Source organism: Danio rerio, chromosome 16 (assembly GCF_049306965.1).
Source record: "Danio rerio strain Tuebingen ecotype United States chromosome 16, GRCz12tu, whole genome shotgun sequence".
Lineage (NCBI taxonomy): Eukaryota > Metazoa > Chordata > Actinopteri > Cypriniformes > Danionidae > Danio > Danio rerio.
In genome coordinates, this window is record NC_133191.1 from 20595001 (window position 1) to 20622241 (window position 27241).

Genomic DNA, 27241 nt, shown 5'->3' on the forward strand with positions numbered 1-27241 from the left:
TATATATATGAATGAATGAATGAATAAACTGAACTTCTAAACATTAGAATGAACTAAACTGAATTTTGTAACCGAAAAGAGCTTCTCTGACATACTCTACGTTGTAAAAAGCACTTTAAAAATACAGATGAGTTGAAATTGAAGTGAATTAAATCAGTTCGATTCAATTTCAGAACAGAATGTTAAAGAATTACAGAATGTTAAAGCTATGACATTTATATGCATTTAGTCATCCATTTAGTCATATGCATTTAGTTATGCATTTATATATATATATATATATATATATATATATATATATATATATATATATATATATATAAGTCTTATTTGATTTATTTCAGCTAGAATATGCAGTTATAAAAATTTTAAACAACATTTTAAGGTTAAAATTATTAGCCCTTTTAAGCTATATATATATATATATATTTTTTTTTTTCGATAGTCTACAGAACAAACTATGAATATACAATAACTTGCCTAATTTCCCTAACCTGCCTAGTTAATTTAAACTAGTTAAGCCTTTAAAAGTCACTTTAAGCTGTATATAATTGTCTTGATAAATATTTAGTAAACATTACTTACTGTTATCATGGCAAAGGTAACATAAATCAGTTATTAGAGATGAGTTATTAAAACTATTATGTTTAGAAATGTGTTAAAAACATTTTCTCTCTGTTAAACAGAAATTGGTGGAAAAAAACAGGGGGGGCTAATAGTTCAGGGGGTTTAATAATTCTGAATTGCACTGTACATACTATGCATTCCAATGTACCATTGCAACACGTACCATTATAGTGTGAAATACAGTGATTTCTTTGGTTGATGTTCTCATGAATGTGATCAAACTGTGCATGTTAACAAAAACTAAATCAAATAAAATACTTAATAGTTGCTCATTCAAATAAACTGCCTGAACGAAAAATTAAAAAAAAAGTTTTAACAAGCTGTGACTGTCTCATGTTTGCTACATGCTTCACATTGTCAAATGGTTATGTTTAGCATACAGAGATGCATTAGTCTCTCTGGATTAGTCATGATGAAGTATTCTGAGCTGAAAAGAGTGGTACCCATTGCATCAAAAAGTGATGCCAGGTGGTCCTGGCCAAGTGTTCAAATGTGAGGAGTTGGGGCAAGAAAATGTTGGGGAAACTTGGGATTGTTCAGGTCAGTTGCTAATAAAATCAGGGACATACATTTGGTCACGTCTTGATAGACATGCTTGATAGACATACCAAAGTAGTATTTTTAATTCTTCCTGAGAGTGACACTGATTCCTATTTTATACTCTAAAGCTGCTAACTTCTATTATATTAAGAGTTATATAAAGGACTACAGGGCCGATAAGTATCTTAACTGTTTCTATTTTGTTATTTCATGGCACTATTCACTAGTCATGTTTGATAAAGCATCCCGTTGCAAAGTTATTTCAAGCTTCTTTTCATCTCTGAGTGAAAACGCTTTGTCATCTATATTTGATGGCCTTTAGGACTTCCAGTAGTTACGCAAGAGCAGTAGCCAAAAATGATGAGGTGAATGATGTGGAAACCCAATGAAACTAATTTCGCTGACTGAATGACAGTGAGGTTTACCTCAATACTTGGGATTTCCTGCAGGTACTTTAAGCTGACAGACTGAAGAGCCTCCTGGGGCCATTCCTGGAACCAGTCCAGAGTGGTGCAGCTCAGCAGAGCCGGGAAACGCCGGACACGCAGGCGCAGAGCATTACCAACTGGAGACATGCATAGCACGACCTACAAACACATACAATACACAAACACACTCTGTTAAACCAGATAGACAATACAAATAACTGCTGTGCATACAAAAAAAAAAAAAAAAAACTGCAGAAAGACCTTGAGCTGATGTCGCACTCGATTCATAAAGAACCTCCAGCAGTTTTCGTTGTTGTCCAGCAGACCTAGATCCCGCACTTCACTCTTCACTGCTTTCCTGACACCTTCCACCTCCTCTTCACTCAAGAGATCAGGAATCTCACCTGGGTTCACACAACAACACAGTTATTTTACTGGAAGCACGTCAATTGCATGCAAGCATTTACCACTTAATACTGAGTAGGTAACATTTAGATACTACCAAAGACCATAGAATACACAAGACAAGACATCTCACTTGTATCGTTTTTAAATGGGGAAAAGTGTAATGGTCTATAGGGCAAATAAAGCCCGCCTTCGAGTACAAGAGCAAATTATCCATTGCTGAGCAAATCATCCTTGAGTGAAATGACTAGCCTTAAAGAGATTTTGATACTGCTTAATAGGAAAAAATGTATTCAAGATACAGTAGTGGTTGTTTAAAATCCCGTAAGCTGTAAATAAGCATAATTAAAATCAAAATTCCAAAGTAGCAGAAAGCAGCATAGAATAACTTTCCACAATGTAATATTAGATTTAGGGCTGCACAATATATTGTTTGAGCATCGCTTATATTAGATTAGACTAGATTATATTATATTCAACTTTATTGTCATTACACATGTATAAGTACAATGCAAAGAAATGCAGTTTAGGTCTAACCAGCAGTGCAACAGCAGCAAGTGCAGGGTACAGGTATAAGTTATAAAGTGCAGTTATAGAAAAACTATGGTGATATTTACAGATGGATGTACTATGAACATTATATACAGGCTGTATTAGCTATGAACAGAGATTTACAATAGATGAATATATGTACAGGTTGCTATTAATAATCAGAAGTGTGCAGATAAATAAACATGATTACAAATGTATATGTGCAGTGGGTGAGTACATAATTACAAATGTCTATGTGCAGTGGGTATGTACAGTTCAAATAAGTAAATCAGAGCAATGTGGTGCAATGAATATGTGCAAATTTTAAAATGTGCAAATGTTAAATAGTGCAGTGATTGTGAAGAGTTTAAGTTAGGGGAGGGTGGGGGGTGTATTGGGGGGCAAAAGCGTCAGTAAGGGGCACAGTTCAAGAGGGAGACAGCTCTGGGGAAAAAGCTATTCCTCAGTCTGCTGGTTTTTGTCCGGGGGAGCCTGAAGCGCCTGCCGGAAGGCAGTAGTGAAAACAGTCTATGAGCGGGGTGAAAGGTGTCCTTCAGAATACTGCGATATCGAGAATAGTCACATAGCAGGATTAGATTATTGTTTAAAGGTTGAAACTCACAGCAATACAACTTTACAATGAGTGCAACTGTTTGTATTCAATAGTTTAATATTATTATTATTTTTCAATTTCCATATCTGCAATGCCTGTATTTTAGCATTTTTTTGCAGTCCACTTAGAATCCAACTTGAAAATATTTTTTTTTCTTTTTTGGTATTTATTGTTTTAAAATTCAAATGGCATAACCTGTGTTTTAATTTCTGTAATAAATATGGCTGTCAAGTCAGGATCTTGATGGTTTATTGTGGGTATGTTGTTTACATGAAGAAATCTGTGTTACAAGTTAAACAAAAATTCTAATAAACAATGATATTTTGAGTTTAAATAGTTTTTATCTTTTATCTTTACATTAAGTTTACATTTGAATAGCCAAAATTACAAATTTCAGTCTTTTAAATGGGATTAATCGCGATTTAAAGTCCGATCAATTATTTTTTTTTAAACGATCGACAGCACTAATATCTTTGTTTCAACCTTTAAATATATATATATATATATATATATATATATATATATATATATATATATATATATATATATATATATATATATATATATATATATATTTAAAGGTTGAAACAAACATATATTAGTATATATATATGTATCCCCGCCAGTCCTACGCCACCCCACCCGATTCGAGCTGGTATCGAACAGGCGACCTTCTGCATGGGAGTCAGTTGCTCTACCAAGGAGGCTAAAGACCATGGCCTCTAGCGTCAGTTGCTAGAGCACCTTTAGAGGTCAGAGGAGTGAGGGTTACCAGCAAAGCACACACTAGCTGGCCTCCGATACATTCACCCCCCTAAACCTCACTTCCATCCGGGTCACGGCACCAATGTAACCCAGCCAGTCTTACTCCACCCAACCCGCTCTGAGCTGGATTTGAACCGGCGACCTTCCGCATGGGAGTCGGTTGCTCTACCAAGGAGGTTAAAGACCATGGCCTCTAGCGTCTGTTGCTAGAGCACCTTTAGAGGTCAGAGGAGTGAGGTTTACCTGCACAGCACACAATAGCTGGCCTCCGTTACATATATATATATGTATGCGGCGAGGCAGTGGCACAGTAGGTAGTGATGTAGCCTCACAGCAAGAAGGTCGCTGAGTCACTGGTTCGAACCTCAGCTCAGTTGGAGTTTGCATGTTCTCCCTGCCTTTGCGTGGGTTTCCTCCGGGTGCTCTGGTTTCCCCCACAGTCCAAAGACATGCGGTACAGGTGAATTGGGTAGGCTAAATTGTCCATAGTGTATGAGTGTGTGTGTGTGGATGTTTCCCAGAGATGGGTTGCGGCTGGAAGGGCATCCACTGCGTAAAAACTTGCTGGATAAGTTGGCGGTTCATTCCGCTGTGGCGACCCGGGATTAAAAATGGGACTAAGCCGATAAGAAAATGAATGAATGAATATATATATATATATATATATATATATATATATATATATATATATATATATATATATATATATATATATATATATATATATATGTTAGACAACCATAAAGCACCATTTATAGATTGACAGGAAAATTGTTTTGGGCATCGCCATATTGCTGCAGACATTCACTAAAAACAAGCAATAAAAACAATACAAAATACAGCAGTTACAAAATATATAATGCTATTTAAGATAGCCTCTTGTTAAATAAACACACTGAAACAGGTACAAAGGATTTCTTATAATGGTTTAACCTACACTTTAGGACTCTATGGGCCCTATCATACACCTGGCGCAATGTGGTGCAAGGCATGACGCAATTGTTGTTAGTTAGTTTCAGCTTGGCGCAAGAGTCGTTTTGACGTTTTGTGCCACGCTGTTTAAATAGCAAATGCATTTGCGCTCATATGTGCACCCATAGGCGTTCTGGTCTAAAAAGGGAGGCGTATTGAGACGCATTGCTGGCACATTGCTATTTTGAGAAACTATAATAGTCTGTTCTATAGACAAGAACAAAGCCGGTCTAAAGTCCAGCGCAGTGCGCGTTAGTTGTGCACCTCGTTTACACACTGTTTAATAAACACAATATGTAGAGCAATACAGAAATATCTTTACATATGAAAAAGAATCAAAATATTAAGGATATATACAGTATATAATAATAATAATATACATAGGATATTAATATAAAGGATTAAAATATTACAAAACATATTATTTTCTTGCCTACATAAATATAAAAAATACACTTTCATGCCTTCTTTATCTCGGGGGCTTTTACAGTTTATTCGTGACTTTTTGCTTTTGTATAATGTTATCATTATTATCAGTATTATTTATTTTATCCATATTTATTTTTGTTTTATTAAAACAAATTTAGATTTGCCCACCTGTAAGGTTTTAGACCATATGGGGCACAGCATGTATATTTGGAAACTCTGTTTATTGAACACATTTCGTTATTATTGTTTATTTGTTTGCTGGAAATTAGAACTGAATTTAGAAATAGTTTTGAAACTTAACAAACCAAATTAATTATTCATAGGCTAATTGATGTCTGTGCGTACAAGGTTTCCCTATCCACGAGAGCGAAAGTAGATAATGAGGAGGCCTTATCTCTCATTCTCGTGCTGCAAATGCTCTGTTTAACTGTTTTCTAGCTAGTGAAATGCTCAGTTTTTCCACTTATAAAGTCTGTCATGTAAATAGCAAACGGGCTATGGCACAAAGCAACTGACTCTTAAAGGGAATGGGAGATGAGACTCTGATTGATTTATTCTAAAAACACACCTATAATTCATTAAGAAAATAAGAACAACCCTTTTAGACCATGCGCCACGGCGCAAAGTAAATTTTTCCATCCTTATATTAGAAATATGGATTCTAACACGCCCTTGTTGCGTTTGCGCCCTGCACTTTGTGCATGGATAGTCAAAATAGAGCCCTATATCTCCTACCCGAGGGAAGCAATTCGTGATGTGGAAACAAAAAATGAGCTGGATCATTGACAATCCTTTCCACCTCATTGAGGACACAGTTCTCATATAAAACTTGAGGATTAAAATATTCATTGTGCCCAACAATTTTCAATGCCGCTTTAGGAGATGTATCAATTTAGATTTATACTGAACAGATAGGTGGCCAACCCACACTGTGAGACAATATCTAACAATGCTGTCGAGTATTGCTTTGTAAAACAACATCATGAGTTTCTTGTTAACTCCAAAAAGACAACCTCCGTAAAAATACAATCTCTGGTATAAACGAGAACAAACCCACTCAATGTGTGTTTTCCATGAGTAAGAACTGTCAATGCAAATGCCCAAGTACTTATATGTTTCTGACTGAGTAATAGGATGGTCATGTACTGTACAACCACTTGACGATGGTCACCTATACACTTTGGGTCAAATACCATCTCTTTTGTTTTCTTAGTATTTATTTTTAGCTTATTTCTATAACACCACTCAACTAACTGATTAATTTCTAACTGATAGATAACACCAATTTCATTATTCTCATTAAGTACACTTAGTATGGCTGTGTCATCAGAATATTTAAAATTGATATAAAAATAAATAAAATTCTGTGAATGTGTTGTGATGAGTCAGAAGGCATTGAATCCATTTGCAAGCTTTATTAAGAGCACACATACAAACAAACACAAAGGGGCAATCCAGGAGACAGAACGTGGGACAGGCAAAAGTTCAAAGGCAGGCAGATATCTTACTGGTCAGAATAACAGGCTGGAGATCAGGGGCAGGCAGATGTCTTTCGTAATCGTAGAACAAACACAGGGTCAGATACACAGATCAGTCCGAAGCAGGGAGTATGGAACGCTCAGAAATGACAGCCAGGCAAATCAAGACTTCGCAACGAACCGGAGCGTGAGTGTGGTATATATACACGAGAGCTGATGAGTTGCACCTGGACCGTAATCAGTGCCAGGTAGCAGGGCTTATGGGATTTTGAGTCCGTGAGTCGAATCAGAATTCTGGCGATGGTTCCCTCTGGTGGTGCACAAGAGGGTTGGCATCGCCCTCATTTACAACAGAACCCCCCTCCTGCGAGCGGCTCCTGAAGCGAGAAGGCACCTGACGCCGGGGTCTACCGCGCTGTCGGGGGGCTGGTTTCTCTGGGAACCTTTGATGAAACTCTTCCGTGAGAGTTGGGTCTAGAATATCTCTAGCATTCACCCAGGACCGTTCCTCTGGACCGTACCCTTCCCAGTCCACCAGATATTGGAGGGCGCCACCCCGACGTCGAGAGTCCAGCACTTCTCGAACGAGGTAAGCTTCCTCGCCCTCGATCATGACAGGTGGAGGGGTCCTGGTTTCCGATTCCTCCTCAACCGCCTCCTCTCGTGGACCACCAGCGGGTTTGAGTAATGACATGTGGAAAGTAGGAGAAATACGATAATGATTAGGCAAGGCTAAGCGAAAAGACACTGGAGTAATCTGGCGTACAATTTTGAATGGCCCTACATACCTGGGACTGAGTTTGCGGCAGGGCAATCTCAGACGAAGGTCTCGTGTCGACAACCACACCCACTGCCCCGGTTGATACGTGGGTCCCTGGCGTCGGTGACGGTTCGCCTGAATCTCTCTCCTCCTGACTGCCCTCATGAGATGTCTGTGAGCCTGGTTCCAGACATCCTCACTCCGCTGCAGCCAATCCGTGACAGCAGGTAACTCAGTGGGTTCTCCGGACCATGGAAACAGGGGTGGTTGGTAGCCAAGAATACATTTGAATGGCGTAATACCCATGGCTGGCTTTATTAATGAATTTTGTGCATATTCTGCCCACATCAGATAGCGACTCCAGTCGTGCTGTTGCTGATGACAGTAGGAACGTAGAAATCGAATGACTTCTTGATTCATACGTTCAGTTTGGCCGTTGGGTTGAGGATGGTACCCTGAGGTGAGACTAACATTAATATTTAGATTTTTACAGAGAGCGGACCATACCCGGGAAGTGAATTGGGATCCCCTGTCTGAGACGATATCATCAGGTAAGCCAAACATTCGAAATACATGATTGCACAGGGCTTCTGCGGTTTCAAAGGCAGAGGGCAATTTGGGCAACGGTATTAGGCGACAAGCCTTGGAGAAACGATCAACCACCGTGAGAATGACTGTGTTGTTCTGGGAAACAGGGAGATCCGTAATGAAGTCCACCGCTATATGGGACCAGGGCCGTTGCGGAACCGGTAGCGGTTGTAACAGGCCAGCAGGGGTTTGGTGAGATGCCTTCGTGCTTTGGCAAATTTTACATTTCTGAACATAATTAATTACTTCCTTCGTGAGGGACGGCCACCAGAAACGGGCTTTGACTAACTCCAAAGTTGCAGTGATGCCTGGATGCCCCGAACTGGGAGTGTCATGAATATGGGTCAGTAATCTGGTACGTATGTTATTGGGTACAAAAATCAGGTGATTCGGACAGTCTACTGGAGGGTTGTTTTCTCGGTTGGCCTCTTGGATCTCGGTAAGTATGTCCCACTGTACTGGAGCCACTAGTAAGTTCGTAGGAATAATGGTTTCATCACTAATTGGGGTTTTATCCTCTGATAGCCTGGATAGTGCATCTGCCTTACTATTTTTACTCCCTGGTCTATAGGTGACAATGAAGTCGAATCTGGTGAAGAACAAAGCCCAACGAGCTTGTCTGGGATTTAGACGTTTGGCTGAGCGAAGATATTCCAGATTCTTGTGGTCAGTTAATATGGTGAATTGCTGACTAGCCCCCTCCAGCCAGTGTCTCCATTCTTCCAGGGCTAATTTCATTGCCAGTAATTCGCGATTTCCCACATCATAGTTTCGTTCTGCGCTGGTCAATTTACGGGAGAAGAAGGCACATGGATACATTTTGGATGGTTGACCCTGACGTTGAGATAACACAGCACCGACTCCTGTGTTGGATGCATCCACTTCCACAATGAAAGGTAGGTCTGGATTGGGATGACGGAGAATAGGAGCTGTGGTGAATTGAGTCTTCAGATCGCTAAATGCTTGGCGTGCTTCAGAGGACCAGGATAGTTTGTGGGAATTTCGTTTGGTCATGGCTGTTAATGGTGCGGCTATTGAACTAAAGCCTCTGATAAACCGTCTATAGAAGTTGGCAAAACCTAGAAATCGCTGCAACTCCTTGAGATTCTGGGGTAACGGCCATCGTTGAACTGCCTGTACCTTCGTATCATCTATGGTAATCCCTTCTGCACTGATGACGTATCCCAAAAAGGCGATCTGTGTCTGGTGAAATTCACACTTCTCTAATTTGGCGTACAGACGATGTCGAATCATGCGTTGCAACACCATACGTACATGTTCAACATGTTCCTTCATCGTGTTTGAATATATGAGGATGTCGTCGATGTAGATGATGACCCAGCGATCCAGCATATCCCGAAAGACATCGTTCATAAAAGATTGGAACACGGATGGACAGTTTGACAGGCCGAAGGGCATTACCGTGTACTCATAGTGCCCCCTAGTGGTGGAAAACGCGGTCTTCCACTCGTCACCAGCACGGATTCTGACAAGGTTATATGCACTGCGAAGATCAAGCTTGGTATAATATCTAGCCTTTCTTAATTGTTCCAGGGCAGGAGGTACGAGGGGTAATGGATAGCGGAATTTTACGGTGATTTCATTGAGCCCTCGGTAATCAATACAGGGACGTAAACTGCCATCTTTCTTCTTTACAAAGAAGAATCCAGCTGAAGCAGGAGATGTAGAAGGTCGGATGAAACCCTTGGCCAATTCCTCGTCGATATATTCAGACATTGCCTTGTGCTCAGGTTGTGACAGAGGGAATATTCGACCCGTTGGAGGACTTGAACCTGGAATTAACTCAATAGCACAATCACTTGGTCGATGTGGGGGAAGTTGAGTAGCTTTTTGTTTGCTAAAAGCTTCATGTAAGTCATGGTACTCAATGGGGATTAGTTCATCAACGAGTTCAGGTAACACATTGGTGGTTCGTAATGGAATTTTGTGAATGGGCTGGATGCACTGTTTCATGCATGACTCACTCCACTGCAATATCTGTCCGTCCCTCCAGGAGATATGAGGATCATGTCGCCTTAACCAGGGCAGTCCCAACACCAGTGGATGATTAACTGAATCAATAATGTAGAATTGCATTTCTTCAATGTGTAGAACACCAACTTGTAACTGTAGCTTATTCGTAATCATACGGATGCGTCCTTCACCCACAGGACGACCGTCTAGTGCTTCCACTGCAAGACAGGAATCATATGAGCTGAGAGATAGTTCGTGACATAAAGCAAATTTCTTAGATATAAAGTTTCCGGCAGATCCAGAGTCGACAAGAGCCGTAGTATTAATCATTCTTTTATCAAATTTAATAATCACAGGAATCAGTACACTGAAAAGTGCAGGAACATGGGAAGGACTCACCGATTGAACTGGTGTCTGAGGTCGTACGCTGCAGGTGGATTTCCTGTGCCCTGATTGACCGCAGTACAGGCATAGATGATTTTGCAATCGATGCATTCTTTCTTCATGGGTGAGACGGGTGAAACCCAGTTGCATGGATTCATCAGGGGGCGTGTCACTTGAAACATGGAGCTGTGTGCGAGGATTTCTACGGCTGCGAATCAGATGATCAAGACGGATGGTAAGTTCAATGAGTTCGTTCAATTTCTTTCCTTCGTCACGGCAAGCCAATTCAGATTGTAGATTGGTATTCAGACCCCGTCTGAATAGTGTCTTCAGTGTATCCTCAACCCAGTTAGTTTGAGCGGCGAGAGTGCGAAATGACAGGGCGTATTCTGCAGCTGTGTTACGCCCCTGTGTAAGAGAAAGTAACTGCTCACCGGGGCTTCTCCCATCTGCTGGGTGCTCGAACACTTCCTGAAATTGCTTGAGAAAAGTTTCAAATGTGGTATAGTTACATTCCTCCTCCTTCCATATCGCTGTAGCCCATTCCAGCGCTTTCCCCGTTAACAGGTTGCATACAAAAGCCACCCGACTAGAATCAGTGGGATATAATGCAGGTTGTTGGTTAACAAATAGTTTGCATTGCAATAAGAAGCCTTTGCAGCGAGAAGGTGACCCATCAAACTTTTCAGGAAAAGCTAATCGGGGACTTACGGTAGCCGGAGCATTGGAGACATGCGTTGGTTGAGAAGCTGTCATGGTAGCAGGCGGGGTAACTGCAGGATTCGAATGACGGAGTTGCTGCATAGCTCTCACCAGTTCCTCCGTGAGAGAAGTTAGATGGGTGAGTTGTTGATGATGGGTGGCTAACTGAGTGGCTTGAGCGGAAAGTTCAGTCGAGACTTGTGCTAAAGCTGCTGGATTCTGTAGTGGCGAAGTCTTCTGTTGTGATGAGTAAGAAGGCATTGAATCCATTTGCAAGCTTTATTAAGAGCACACATACAAACAAACACAAAGGGGCAATCCAGGAGACAGAACGTGGGACAGGCAAAAGTTCAAAGGCAGGCAGATATCTTACTGGTCAGAATAACAGGCTGGAGATCAGGGGCAGGCAGATGTCTTTCGTAATCGTAGAACAAACACAGGGTCAGAAACACAGATCAGTCCGAAGCAGGGAGTATGGAACGCTCAGAAATGACAGCCAGGCAAATCAAGACTTCGCAACGAACCGGAGCGTGAGTGTGGTATATATACACGAGAGCTGATGAGTTGCACCTGGACCGTAATCAGTGCCAGGTAGCAGGGCTTATGGGATTTTGAGTCCGTGAGTCGAATCAGAATTCTGGCGATGGTTCCCTCTGGTGGTGCACAAGAGGGTTGGCATCGCCCTCATTTACAACAGAATGTTTACTACAACATTTATTTGTAAAAAGTATAAAAAAGAATAGGTGAACTGACAAAGCTTTGTGGAACCCCAGTACTACTGTTCTTTTCATCTGAAAGGATATTTTTAACCTTTACAACCGATATATATATATATATATATATATATATATATATATATATATATATATATATATATATATATATATATATATATATCGCAATGTCAGATTTTTACAAAATGGTGCAGCCCTAATTAGATTATAATGCTTTTATTACACATTTGGCATCAACACAGCTGTGTTGCATTTATGCGTGGCATTTATTATTATGAATTTACGGCCAAGAAATTCAGGCATAAAACTGTCATTAGATTCTAAAAAGTGTGTATTTAATATTTTTAATATATAATTGAAAACACAATTCTAACCCAACAGGCCATTGCGGAAAAACAGGTACACAGGATTTTTAATTATGTTTTTGAGTTAATTTTAATTTGATTATAGTTATAATATATGTAATTAAAAAATTAATAATTGATTTTTCCTCTGTATTTATTTAGTTACTTTCTCTTAAATGAAACTAATAAAATAATTATTTTTTGTTATTACTAAAATACTTAAATTTTTATTATTTACTTTGGTCAACACAGAAAGAAAATAAACAAATGAAACTAAATTCAAAATTAAAACAAAAATCTAAAAGATAATTTCAAATGTCCTCAAGTGTACTTTAATGTGAATAATACACAATTATTAACTACTTCAAATTTGGAAATGTTTTTCATAAGATGAATTAATATGTTCTGCCTCTTGTGGCAGAGTTTGGTGAACCTTGTTTGAAAAAAGCTGTTACAATTGAACCTAAAATAAACCCAAAAAATCAAATTAGTAAGTTGAATATATTTAAGTGTGTTAAATTTGTGATAGGAGATACGCACTAATCTAACAAACCTTTTATGAAATGTATAGGGGGAGACCTCTTTCTAGTGCATTTAAGCATTAGCAATTACACACGCATCAGTTAAATGATGTTACATTTGTTAACTCTGATGATCTGATGCTTTATTCTGGTTCAAACACTTAAGCAGGTCTCCGACCTCTGCGCTTGACATCGGTGATAGATGAGAGCCACCATCTGTTTTCGGGGGGTCTTGATCCAATGACACACAGCCCTGTTTCAGTCACCCTTAATCTACTTCACAGGCCCTGCTCCATTTACATATGTTTCCCATTCATCAGAGCAACACACAATGATCCCCCCTGTGGCGTGTATGAAAGCGTGTGCGTGAGCTGGTCTGACCTGACGAGATCAGGGTGCTGATGATGACGAAGAACTGATCCTCTGGGATCTGAGCGTCTGTGAGGAGCAAGACTGTGGGTATATTTTTCACTCCTGTCTTTATGTACAGTCTGGCCAAATCCATCTGAAATAAAACAGAAACATTCAAGTCAGACTGAGCCATGCAATGAGGTATGGTGCTCATGGGAGATACAGTAAGAGTTTAAATCAATTGAATCAAGTCAGTTTGAGTTGTAGCATTTAGCTATTAGCTATTTAGCATTTACAGTAGATACAATAAAGTCTGCATGAACTGTAAGTTGAAGAGACTTTTATCTCAGAATACTAATGTACTTTAAACCAAAGTGGAATATTGAGTAGGGGGTAGGGCTTTCTTTTGAGAAGCATTTTCTAACAGCAAACCAATGGTAAGAAGGGTGTGGTTAAAGGATGTTAAAATACAGTTGCTATGGAAGCCCTCAAGTTGATGTCAACAGAAAGACTGCCGCTCCAAACATGGAACCAAATGATTATACTCTGATTGAAGTTTACCAAAACAAACAACAATGTGAGCTAGCAAAATAAACATTGTCAATTTTATTTTTACACGGCCTTTAAGCTATAATACTCATGTTGGAGAACTGAGATTAAATCAAGTGTTATAAATCAGGCCCATAGATATATACATTAGATGTCGCCTGGCCTATTGTTGTCTATTGGACGGAATGCGTCAATAGCGCCGCCATCTTGCTACAGGGTAGCGCTCCTTTGAAATGAATGCGGGACCGAGGTACAGTGGAGGACTGTGGCCATCCAAAGCCAGAGATATACACATATATCTATGATCGGGAGTTTTCCTGGATGTTAGTATGTTTTTTTTTTTTTCTATTTAAGAAAATTATAATTTTACATTACTTTTCTACATTGATGGATCAGTGACCGCACGGGCATTCCTGACAAAAAGCTTGTGTTTGTGTGTACAGAAATATACTATTCACCCTCCCTGTTAAATTTGATCTAATCATGTCCTGAAACACAGCTCCTCTCCTGCTTTCACTTCTCATAAGCTGCGTCCCAAATCGCATACTTATGCACTATTCTACGCCATTTTGTAGTATAAATAGTGTAAGTAGTGTGTTCACACTGAAAACTCTAAAAATAATAAGTGCACTTTAATAACCCGGATGATGCCCTCATTCAGCCGCTAAAATGAAGTGTGTAATGATGGACACTTCACGCACTCAACGACCGCAGGTTTGCTTACGTAGCGGAAAGGGCGGAGCTATCGGACGCACATGTTGAATAACTTTATTTATTTTGGATGGTGAAAGCAAAATTCTCCTACGAGAGTGATTATAGCGCCTCCCGATGGTGAATGCGGCAATACTCACGGCAGGTATTATCTGATAATTCGGTCGTTTATTTCATTGATTTGGCAACCGTCAAACGTCATCAGGGAAACGGTTTGAATTTCCGCTTAGTAAAAACACATTAGTGTGCCATTTGGGACAACACTACATACATATACTATCCTGTTGAGTGTGTAAGTGCATAAGTACATAGTGGATGAGTGCATAGTGTATAGTGTGCCATTTGGGACGCAGCTACTCTGACGAAGGGAGCGATTCGTTTGTGAATGAATCCCTCGAACGACTCTTTCACTAACATTAGCCGACAATAATACAAGTTTCAGGCAGCGCAGCATCTCGTTGTCATATTTCTTTTGCATTGTTTGCTGATTTTATTCAACAAAACTAGCATAAGCCGAGTGTTTAGTGCGAGTTGGAGCTGCTTTGCCGTATGGTGAATGCAGTAAGTGACTGTTCATCAATAACGCTACCTGATTAGGACAAAAGTTCAGAACATACAAAAACAGAAAAAAACTTAATATTAACTATGAAGTGTTCTGCCTTTGTGCTTTGTGTTCTTTGTTTGCTCGTTACTAAACCCGTAGACAGCGCTAAAGTCCCACATTTTCATGAAATGACACTGTCTTGACTAGTGTGGTTGAATGACATTTGTCCTGGGAGCACTGTACCAATGTGGCGGCGCTATTGACGCATGGTCAGGGTCCCTATGCGATATCTAGTGTATATATCTAAGAATCAGGCCTTGAGCTGTGGCTTAGCAATTGGAACACTCTGAAGCAATGAGCTATTGTGCAATGACAGGATGTGAGATCTGAGTTTGAATCAATTGAATCAAACCTCCATAATCAGTGGTTTAGAGGCTAGAACATGAAGATACACTGACCTGTGATGCTCACGTTAAAAATAAAAGTTAGTGTCTATAGCATTTAAACACTGTACACTGAACAATGGCTCACATTAGTGTAGAGTTTGAATCAAACCTACCAAATTAGCTTAATCTGTGGCTTAGTGGCTAGAACGTTAGGTTACATTCAGCTATGGACCTTATGTGCAAGGTTTGATCAAATCAAGCCACCAAACATCAGCTCCAACATCAGCCTGAAACGTGGCTTAGGGGTTGGAAAATTATGTTTACGTGGGATATTTAAATTGGAGACTCCAAAAGCAGTTTGAGCTGTGGTGTAATGCTAGAATGTTTTGATAGATTTCCCACATGAACCAAAAACTTTTTTTGAACAAACAAATTTTAATTGATCCATAAAATTTGGCGATCCAATTCTGCCATTTTTTCCTCCCTACTGTTTCCTGTCAGCTTTTACTTTTTTTTAGAAGTTTGTAGTAAAGAATAAATGTAATAAATTCAAAATAAAAAACAAAAACGATATAATTTAAAGAATTCATTCATTCATATATATATATATATATATATATATATATATATATATATATATATATATATATATATATATATATATATATATATATATATAAATTATGTGCCGTATATAAAAATATATACAAATATATAAGTTAAATAACAAAATTAAAAATACTTTAGGTTACTTCATGTGAGTTGTGGTTTAAACTAATCACACAATTAATTACTGTGATTTCAATTTTGCCATATTGTTTCATTTCACCTTTTCAATTAGTTTTACAAAAATGTCAATAGTTTTTTTTAACATGTTAAGACTTGTATGGGTGCAAGTAAATGCCTGCAAAATCCCAACAAATATTTCCTATCTGACTTTGTACTCTATTCATGTTACAATGTGTCATTTCATTATCCAATTAACTTTCCAAACAATACACAATAACTATATTTCTAAAAAAGAAAAGGATTATTAAAGTTATACATAACTGGTTTAATACAGTCTTAATAACTTCATGATGTAATCTTTAAAATGTTCAACTGTACTTTAAAAGTCACCTACAATACTGTATATATGAATGGCAGGAGCTTAAGTAAATTAATATCTCATTAATAAGAAAAATAATGTCATTGCTCTCCTTTAGACTCAAATTTAAAGCTGCACATATACATGCATGCATAGCAACAGAATGGGATCAAAATGAAGCGTCTTTTCATCATTATGCGTAGAGGGCATCAAACAGTGAGTGTTGAGTGTATAGAGATCAATGAAGCTCAGCCAACTGGCCTCAGATTTACCACACACTGATGAATGAAATGATAGCAGCGGCCTCATCAATAGGGCATTGAAATATTTGCCTTGGTTCTTTAATAGGATCTGGCAATTACTCCCCATTGCATCCGGGCAGGACTAAATGAGATCGATGGAGCCGGACGGGATATTGATCAGGGAAAGTGTTGTCTAAAAGAAAGCTTGATCTCTGGTAATGAATCACCGCCATTTTAGATTCATCCTCACCTAACAGCAGAGATGGTTCCTATGATTTGGGCAGCTCATGTGGGTTATGACGGTTTGGCGCAATATCAAAGTCACATTTGTTGTGGTTTTCTCATTTGCACCTTGTACACTATTGACTGTGTTGTGAGAACAGAGTCTATTGGCGTGGACATTATTGAGGATATTAGAGATGTGCATGTACAGTAATTCGATCTGAAATAATCCATGTGAATCCATGATAAATCATGAACATGGAAACTAAACTCCCAGTTATACTGAATACAACTCCACTGTGAAGAGCACAGTGAAACAGTTTTTTTTATTTTATTTGATTGACTGCCACTTGGGAGAGCAGAGTCTGAAATCACTTTCTCAACTTTGTCAAGTGGTTATCAAAATGGCATCACCACAATGACAAATTCTATTAAAACCAGACTTTTAAACATCATTGTTTAAACATCATTGATCATTGTTTAATGAAGAAATTAGCAGGCAAACATTGCATTTATAAACTGGCATCCAAAATAAACAATAAAAAGAAAATAAAACACCAGATTAGGCATGTCGGGGACTACTTTTAAAGGGCCATGAAACCCCTCTCTCTTAATTCAAGTCTACCTCAGAAATTTTTCAAAAAATGCTTCATGAAGGTTTTGGAGGGCTGTGAGCAGAGGGAGGAGTGGGCGCAGCCAGCAAAGCTGGGGAAAAACAGGGGAACAAGTGTTGTCAGCTGGCGCACAAAATGAGACCCAAGACCCATGATTTTATAGTTTACAAAGTTAAAATGCAAATACATAAACATTAATTTAATGCTCTGCTACGTTACTCATAATTTCATTTACAGATAACTTCAATTTGTTCATACCACAATTATTCACATCATTATAAAAATAATCAAGTAAACACTATAAATAAGGAGGACTTATTTCCTCCTGAATTCCCGGGTCTGAATGCAGCGGGTCTCTTTTCCTGTCTATTTTAACCATTAGCCCTGCCGGTAATCTGGATAATTTTAAAAATAGGCAAACACATCACCACAGATATAGGTGATGCGTCTGAATGGTAATGAACTCAACTGATAAAAGACGAAGTTTGACCTTCTCCAATTCTCGTACAGCTCTCTCGACAAAAATGCTTGCTGCAAACCAACAGCTTTGCTGTATCACTCTGACAGCATTATGAAGAAAATCATGCAACAAACCTCATGAATCAAAGAAACAAATACATACGACCCTTCATGAACAGTTAAATACTGTTTGCCGTGCGTGGACGTGGGTCATTGGGTCTAACAGCTTGGCAGGTCTGCCATGCCTTCAGAAAGCACATGCTCTCATGAATAATTAAGAAGCAGGGTCTTCTCAAAAGATAAGAAAACTCAGCTATGAATAATAATGAGTAGCCGTCACATCATCACTCCTTCAGATTCACACTACATCACCAATTTTGGTCCCTGCACCAAAAATAATTTTAAATCCCAGAAGATGAAATTAGTTGACAAAAGCTCAAAGATATCCAGTTTTCCCCACAATGAAAGCTGGCAGGGGCTAGCATTGTCTTAATTCATAAACGCGCAAATCTGTTAAAATTTCAAAACAAAAGTACTTCAGGATGTCTTGAACCTTTAAATGCGTATTCTTAATTAGCTTATGATGGAAAAACTCCAATAACACTTCATCTCACATAAATACAACATTATCATCACCATGTATTTTTAAGTATCACCTAAAAAACGAGAGATGGAAACGGCAAATTTGAATAAAAATCCCTTAATTTGCAAAAATGTTATATGCTTATAAGGGGTTTTGTAGGCTTACGCAAAAAGGTTAAGGTGAATAACGAATGATGGATGGCATTTGCTAAATCAACTCTGATGTAATAAATGTAATGTGACTTATTAACTATCTCTCTTATGATGTGTTCACACCAGATGCGGAACATGCAAATAAATTGCGCTATTTGCATGTAAATAGACGCATTTTGAACATTTTGAGTTAACTTGCTTCATTCGCGCATCAATTTCCCTTTACAATAGATGCAGATTTGCATCATGGGCAGGGCTCCTGTCTGCTCGGTAACTCTAGCTTTGTTGCTAAATGGCTAACTTGGATTTTATTGAGAGAATAGCTGTTTTTATGTGCTTTAAGTCTGTATTAATAATTTTGTTATTTACTTATTTACAAAAAAAAACAAAAAAAAAACAGCACACAATTATTGTTTTCAACTACAGGCTGATTTATACTTCTGCTTCAAGCACATATGTATGGTCCGGCACAGCCTTCATGCAGCCTTCACACAGCCTCGTCATGGCTGATGCCAACGCTAATGTGCACACTTAAAAAGATGTAACTACAGATCACACTACTCGTAGCGCAAACTTTGTGATAGGCCGGCTTGGTACCAGTGACGAGTGTGGGTGGTGCTGAGAGCCAAAAGCCCGATGTTGTCAGGGTTCTGCCACTCTGATCTTGTAAATTCTTGTTTTGGTGGCAGATCTCGGACACTACTCGTGTCTGGTCCTGTTTCTGTCTCTGTGTGCGCGCACGCCGTCGTGGGTGTACGCAGAGTGTGCGCGCTCCTGCTTGACGCGGCCGCGCGCGCGCTCTGCGTCCCTCAGACGCGTGCGCTCTTGTACTCGTGTTTGTGTTTTCGTCTGTCAGCAGCATGGTGTTTCATTCCCAGCGTCTCAGTCTTGTTGGTTTCGGTTTTGGTCGGCGCTGGGATGAAGCATGCATGCTGCATATGTGAGCGCATGGTGAGTTTTCATTTATCGTGTGCTCGTGTCTTGCGTCTTTTGTCAAAGCACGTGGCTCGGTGTTTACATTGTGGTCACGTGCTTTCGTCGTGTGCTTCAGTGTTGTGTTATGTGAGCGCATGGCTTGTATTGTCTCTCTGTGTCATGCGCTCTCCCGTCTATTGTCTTGTCCCACCACCTTGTTACCTTGTTTGTAATTATCATTTTCACCTGTCCGCCTGTCTGGTTATTGGTTTGTCTTTCCTATTTATTCTCCTAGTATGCTCTGTTCTGTGCTGGTCCGTTATTGATTGTTGATCTTCCCTTCCCTGTTCTATGAGGTCTGCTGATTTCTGGTCTAACCTAGTGTGTCTTGCCAAGTTCCAGATCTTGTCTAGTTAAGTGTATGATAATGTTGTGTTTTTCCCCACATGGGGAGATTTGAGTTTTGTTTTTGTTTCATTTCTTAATAAAACCTTCAATTCCTGCATTTGGGTCCTCGCCTCCTCTCCATCCGCCCCCAGACCGTGACAGAACGGACCAGCCAGAATGAGGACCCAGCGGAATGAAGATGGCTCCTTCGCTAGCCGTGTTTCTAAGTGGCTGCTTTTGCAGTCACTGCAGCAACGTGGCTCAAACTTGGAGGAGTTTGCGGAGAAATTCCGCATGGCAGCTGAGGGTCTGAATTTGAATGACTGGCTGCTTATGACCAACCTTAATTTTGCTCTGGACAAGCCCCTTCTTCCTCTGCAGATCCAGAGAATGGTGAGCTGGTCATACAAGCAGTTTATTGATCACATGGTTCAGCAGCAGGAGAAAGGGATCCTTCAGGAGAAGAGGATTCCTCGCACCACCACCACCAGCGCCGCCTCCCAGCCCATGCCCAGCCCTCAAGGGCTGACCCGCACTCAGAAGCAGAGGTTAAAGAGGAAGACCTCTGCTGCAGTGTCGGCTCCAGCCCCAGAGCGCCCTCCAGTGTCGGCTCCAGCCCCAGAGCGCCCTCCAGTGTCGGCTCCAGCCCCAGAGCACCCTCCAGTGTCGGCTCCAGCCCCTGAGCGCCCTCCAGTGTCGGCTCCAGCCCCTGAGCGCCCTCCAGTGTCGGCTCCAGCCCCTGAGCGCCCTCCAGTGTCGGCTCCAGCCCCTGAGCGCCATCCAGTGTCGGCTCCAGCCCCTGAGCGCCCTCCAGTGTCGGCTCCAGCCCCTGAGCGCCCTCCAGTGTCGGCTCCAGCCCCTGAGCGCCCTCCAGTGTCGGCTCCAGCCCCAGAGCGCCCTCCAGTGTCGGCTCCAGCCCCTGAGCGCCCTCCAGTGTCGGCTCCAGCCCCTGAGCGCCCTCCAGTGTCGGCTCCAGCCCCTGAGCGCCCTCCAGTGTCGGCTCCAGCCCCTGAGCGCCCTCCAGTGTCGGCTCCAGCCCCTGAGCGCCCTCCAGTGTCGGCTCCAGCCCCTGAGCGCCCTCCAGTGTCGGCTCCAGCCCCTGAGCGCCCTCCAGTGTCGGTCCCAGTCCGGCTCCTTGCCCGTCCGCCGTCAACCAAACGTCTAGCCCTGCCGGCGCCACCCAGGCGTCTGGCCCTGCCGGCGCCACCCAGGCGTCTGGCCCTGCCGGCGCCACCCAGGCGTCTGGCCCTGCCGGCGCCACCCAGGCGTCTTGCCCAGCCGGCCACAGCCCGGCTCCTTGCCCTGCCGGCGCCACCCAGACGTCTTGTCCAGCCGGCCCCAGCCCGGCTCCCTGCCCTGCCGGCTCCCCTCTGGTCTCCAGCCCTGCCGGCTCCCCTCTGGTCTCCAGCCCAGCCGGCTCCCCACAGGCCTCCAGCCCAGCCGGCTCCCCACAGGCCTCCAGCCCAGCCGGCTCCCCACAGGCCTCCAGCCCAGCCGGCTCCCCACAGGCCTCCAGCCCAGCCGGCTCCCCACAGGCCTCCAGCCCAGCCGGCTCCCCACAGGCCTCCAGCCCAGCCGGCTCCCCACAGGCCTCCAGCCTCAGCCCAGCCGCCTTCAGCCCTGCCGGCTCCCCAGCAGCGGCCTTCTGTCCAGCCGGCTCCCCTCAGGCCTTCTGTCCAGCCGGCTCCCCTCAGGCCTTCTGTCCAGCCGGCTCTTGTCAAGTCGCCTCCAGCCCAACCGGCTCTCTACAGGCCTCCTGCCTTGTTTCCCCTCACAGACTCTCCCTGGGTCGTCCCTCCTGCTCCTCCCTGGTGTTCCCCTCTTCCACCCTGGACGGATCACCCGGCTTCACCCTGGTTCCCTGCCGGGGCTCCCGACCCGCTGAACCCACCCTGGACTGTCCCTCCTGATCCTCCCTGGTTTTGCCCTCCCATCCCTCCCTTGTTTGTCTTGTTGGGTCTGACTTGGCTCCCCTCCCTCCCCCCTTCATGTCTTGCCTGTTCACCTCCCTGTCTTGTGTTTGTTGATGTTGCCTGTTTTGTTGTCTTGTGGTGTTTCTTGTCTGTCTTGTACCTTGGATGTTCCCTTTAGGGACGCCAGGTGGCGTCCCTTTTGGGGGGGGGTAGTGTCAGGGTTCTGCCACTCTGATCTTGTAAATTCTTGTTTTGGTGGCAGATCTCGGACACTACTCGTGTCTGGTCCTGTTTCTGTCTCTGTGTGCGCGCACGCCGTCGTGGGTGTACGCAGAGTGTGCGCGCTCCTGCTTGACGCGGCCGCGCGCGCGCTCTGCGTCCCTCAGACGCGTGCGCTCTTGTACTCGTGTTTGTGTTTTCGTCTGTCAGCAGCATGGTGTTTCATTCCCAGCGTCTCAGTCTTGTTGGTTTCGGTTTTGGTCGGCGCTGGGATGAAGCATGCATGCTGCATATGTGAGCGCATGGTGAGTTTTCATTTATCGTGTGCTCGTGTCTTGCGTCTTTTGTCAAAGCACGTGGCTCGGTGTTTACATTGTGGTCACGTGCTTTCGTCGTGTGCTTCAGTGTTGTGTTATGTGAGCGCATGGCTTGTATTGTCTCTCTGTGTCATGCGCTCTCCCGTCTATTGTCTTGTCCCACCACCTTGTTACCTTGTTTGTAATTATCATTTTCACCTGTCCGCCTGTCTGGTTATTGGTTTGTCTTTCCTATTTATTCTCCTAGTATGCTCTGTTCTGTGCTGGTCCGTTATTGATTGTTGATCTTCCCTTCCCTGTTCTATGAGGTCTGCTGATTTCTGGTCTAACCTAGTGTGTCTTGCCAAGTTCCAGATCTTGTCTAGTTAAGTGTATGATAATGTTGTGTTTTTCCCCACATGGGGAGATTTGAGTTTTGTTTTTGTTTCATTTCTTAATAAAACCTTCAATTCCTGCATTTGGGTCCTCGCCTCCTCTCCATCCGCCCCCAGACCGTGACAGATGTAGCGAGTGTTTGCAAGTGTCAAGTCCCGTAAAGGAGCTCCAGATGGAACCTTGTGTTCACCTTATGATTAAACTTGTTGCACGTCCGCTAGTTCCCACTTCGGAATGAGCGAGTTTTAGCTACTTGTAAAGTTCAGAAATAACTAAATACCCGCAAAGAAACACAACACAGAGGAACATAAAAACCTACTGCCAACTAGCATTTCGGAAATTCCAGAGCAACACAACAGCATGTAGAACTATAAATGCACTACTACACGCAAGGCAGGCACCATGGGTCACACATATTACTGGACGCCAGAAGTATAAATCAGCCTAAAAACAAACAGGACATAATGGAAGCATATAACATTTATATAAAAGGATATAAGAATATGCAGTCAAGCCAGAATAATTTCAGGCTTGATTGTACATACCTGTATAGTGTTTTATTACATAAGATGACATTTGCTAAATTTTGTCAAAAATAACATTTGATCAAAAAATAACTTCGTAATTGAAATACTCAATCGGAAATGTTTTTTTTTTTTTTTTTTTTACATTCAATATTGAAAAGGAATACATTTGAAAAATGTCCATCTTTAGAGGACATGGATACCTTCAGATCCTGTATGCCGTATCCCTTACTGAGTTTGGGCTGGAACACGTCCATGTTGGAGAGGTGTGCGGCAAGGCGGGTCAGGCTCTGTTTGCCACTGCCACCCACACCTATAAGCAGGGCATGGCCTCTCGGACAGGCCAGGATGCGACTGATCCGACAACTGCTCAAAAAAAAAATGTGCAAGTGTAATTACAGTTAAATGTGTATTCATTAAAGCTCATAGTGCAGACTTCACACTCACACATGCTGCATGGCTTCCTGGAACAGCACCAGGTTCATGGTGGAGTGGAGCTCATTGTAGTTGTTGAGAGCGTCATTGAGGACACAGGTGAGATGCTCCCATCCTGATACTGGCTTATAAGATGATTCAGCAGAGCCCAGACTGCTGTGCAGGTATATTACAGGCTCCTGAAACAGCACTGAGTCTTCTTCTATTTCCTTTAAGAGATACAACGAATGACTGTTAAATTGATAGTTTGTTTTTAAATAGTAAGCTAGTTTTATTAGATCAAGTTTTTATGTATTTTAGAAAATGAAAAAAAAATCATATTGAAACAATCTAATCTAATTTTATTGTATCATTTTTAATATAACATCATTATGCTTCCTTTAAACTAAAGACATTTATGTATTATATTTACAGTAAGTATGCTTTGGTCTATTTATTAAAGATTTAGAAACAGCTGTGATGTTCATTTTTGGTAAGACTCCACAATAAGGTTTCATTAGTTACTGTTCGTTAATGTAATTATTAAAACAAATAAACAATAGATTTATTACAGTGATAATTCATCTTTATTAACATTAGTTAATGAAAATAAAGTGTTAATTTCAAGGTCATGTTAACTCACGTTGCATTAATTATGCAAAATAATAGTGAACTAAAATTTATAAATGTAGTACAATTATTGTTCACTCTTAGCTCATGTTAGTAAAAACATTATCTAACTGAACCATAATGTAAAGGGTTTTGTCAGAAATGAGGAAAAAAAAAAAAAAAAAAAATATATATATATATATATATATATATATATATATATATATATATATATATATATATATATATATATATATATATATATCGAATAAAACCATGATTTTTACCATTATACCCTTAATATATATATATATATATATATATATATGAATGACCCTTTTCACCCGGCTCCTCTGCCATGCAAATGTAGGTTGCCAGCACAAGACTACACGCAACAAAAAAAAAAAAATGTTTTCTGTAGTCAAGAAGTTTTGGTCCAAACCATCGCCGTGAATTTACATTTTTAGAAAATGGAGCTGAACAGCAGTATAAGCCACTAATAATTTAACCAGGTACTGATTATGTGTTTTTTTAGTGCTAAATGCTATCAATGACTACTTGCCCAACAGCCCAAACCGCATGGAATCCGATCTTTTCAGTTCAGATTTGTGCCACTTTCAAATGTGGTATTAAATCAGACACAGATCTAATGTTTTGCAATGCGACCGCATTTTAAACGTTAGTCAAATTTTATGTGACATTTACATAATCTTTGAGTGACATGCGTCCTCTGTGCTGCAAACATCATCTACTCAGCAGCATAGAAGAACAGCACACAGGCCAAATACTTTATCACAGAAAGTTGGTTGTTCATTGTGAAAAAAAAAAAAATTAAAATTAAAGGCCAAACTGTTCCTTGTTAGCACCCAAATCCCCCTTGTGCACATGCCTGTTAAAAGTAAAATCAAATAACTGCAAACAGAGATAGCCTAAACCAACTCCGCCTTCACAGTTTAGTCTGCAGCTATTCACCCTTGATGAGTTCACTGCAACGGTCGTCAGAAAGACGCGCACCACAGTTGTCATAAATCACAAATTATCAGTGTTTTCAATTACAAGACACTTATTTTTTCCATGGTCTGTGAAAAGGGCAGTAATCATATTATACTTAATCTGGCAATGTGCTTACTTCATACAGTATCCACACATTGTGTGCATAGTTAGATATTTTGTGCTGTCTGTTACTGTTCTTTTACGGATGTAGGTCAGTTTAGGACCATGACCTGTTCACACTGCAAGTCTAATATTGGCCACCTTTATAACAGCAGTGTGAACAGCTATGCAAAAAAAAAAAAAATTAAAAATCTGATCTGAGCACCAGCCTCACAGTGAGCCAATGTGAGTTTGAATATCATTTTATATGACAGGCATTGTCATCCTAAAAGCAGCAGCAGAGTTTACCTCAGATGTTGAAAATAAAATAATTATAACTGAAACTTTCCATTAGAACAGTAATTGAGTGCAAACTAACAAATATCAGTCACTCAGCATGTTCTTTTAATAATATTAAAGATGATTAATATGTATTACACGGTGTTACAATGCGTGTTTTCCACCAAGGCAACCAAGAGTGGTGAAATATAATTGGCTAAACTGGCAGTGAGCAGGTTATAAAAACCAAAACAAAGACAGACATTCCCCCACTAAATGCGCATTTTCAATGGAGAATAACTAACTTTAGCATTTTTCACTTAGCATGTTTAAATCCATGCATGTTTATATCCATGCATTTCTAATTCATGCACTACAGTAAACCTTTAAGTTATATTTTCAATTCAGAAATGCAATTTGTATATTTTGATCCATGACAACTAATGTCAGATTCATTTTGCATTACGCTACATAGAAAACATAGCAATCAAATAAATAAATGTCTAATTTAAATTAAAAATGTATTAAATACATCGATGCACACTTTGGAAAGAAAATAAATCAAAGTTTAACATCAATAAACCTGCTTTAATTCACTGATTTACCTCTGAAGCCTGTCGTGCAATGTCCACCTGAAACCTAAGGAACATCTGAAGGTCTGATGGTTCAGAAAAACGATCTGAATACACTCTTCTGGATTCATGGATCCAAAGCTGAAATAGATCTGCACCCCGTTTAACACACTCTGGCCTGGAGAACAGGAGACCCTAGAAGCCCAAACATAAACACACAGGTACAAAGTATTAAATAATTCAGTTTATTTACAGTTTAAGCAACCGTGCACAAAAGCTAATGCTAACCTGGAAGATCCGAGACAAATCCCACAAGTTGAAGAGATGATAAAACTTGGAGGAGGAAGGGAGGAAGTGCTGGAGGACTCTTTCATGTAGGGTTAAAGCTGCTTTCAGGACAGACGCACTGCACCTCATTACAGCTGGGCTGAACGGCAGTATCTGCAGGTGGATGTTCAGAATGGAGCCGTAGATAGAGCTGAGGGTCTCACGGCTGGGTGAGCTGACCGCTAACACTGTGAAATGCCTCTGATGAAGAATAAAAAGATCTGTCATGGATTTCTACCAATGTCAAAGTACACGGTGGACAAAATGATTAGATCACTAGTAATTTCCTCAGTGAAAAATTATTTAAAATCAGTTATTTCTGTGTTTTGGTGTAGTGTGTCAGTGGGTGATATTAGTTTAACTGAGACTGATTAAATCTAAAAGAACTTCAAAGCACTTCAAGAAACAAGGCTACCTGAAAATCCTATGCACTAACAAACCTAGGAATAAAGCTAAAGGTTCATTTAATTTAGTTTTTAGAAGTTGAAATCGATAAAAACAAATGTATGTTTCAATTTATGTTTCTATATGCATTTCAAAATGGGTGCTATCAGACGCTTTGTGCATTCAAACATCTCATTCAATTATTTTAATGTTTGAAAA

At 40.8% G+C, this 27241-nt stretch overlaps 1 protein-coding gene across 1 annotated transcript in view; it reads right to left on the bottom strand.

The window, feature by feature from the left end:
* The window catches only part of si:dkey-233k19.3, a 199529-nt gene that overhangs the window by 71548 nt on the left and 100740 nt on the right, over positions 1-27241 (bottom strand). Inside the window, exons 49-55 of the mRNA XM_009292264.5 lie at positions 26600-26839; positions 26345-26506; positions 23793-23989; positions 23549-23711; positions 13177-13300; positions 1857-1999; positions 1593-1754 (exon numbers count right to left, since the gene is read on the bottom strand). Of these exons, the coding sequence (XP_009290539.2) occupies positions 1593-1754; positions 1857-1999; positions 13177-13300; positions 23549-23711; positions 23793-23989; positions 26345-26506; positions 26600-26839 (1191 nt within the window). The remainder of the gene's footprint in view (positions 1-1592; positions 1755-1856; positions 2000-13176; positions 13301-23548; positions 23712-23792; positions 23990-26344; positions 26507-26599; positions 26840-27241) is intronic.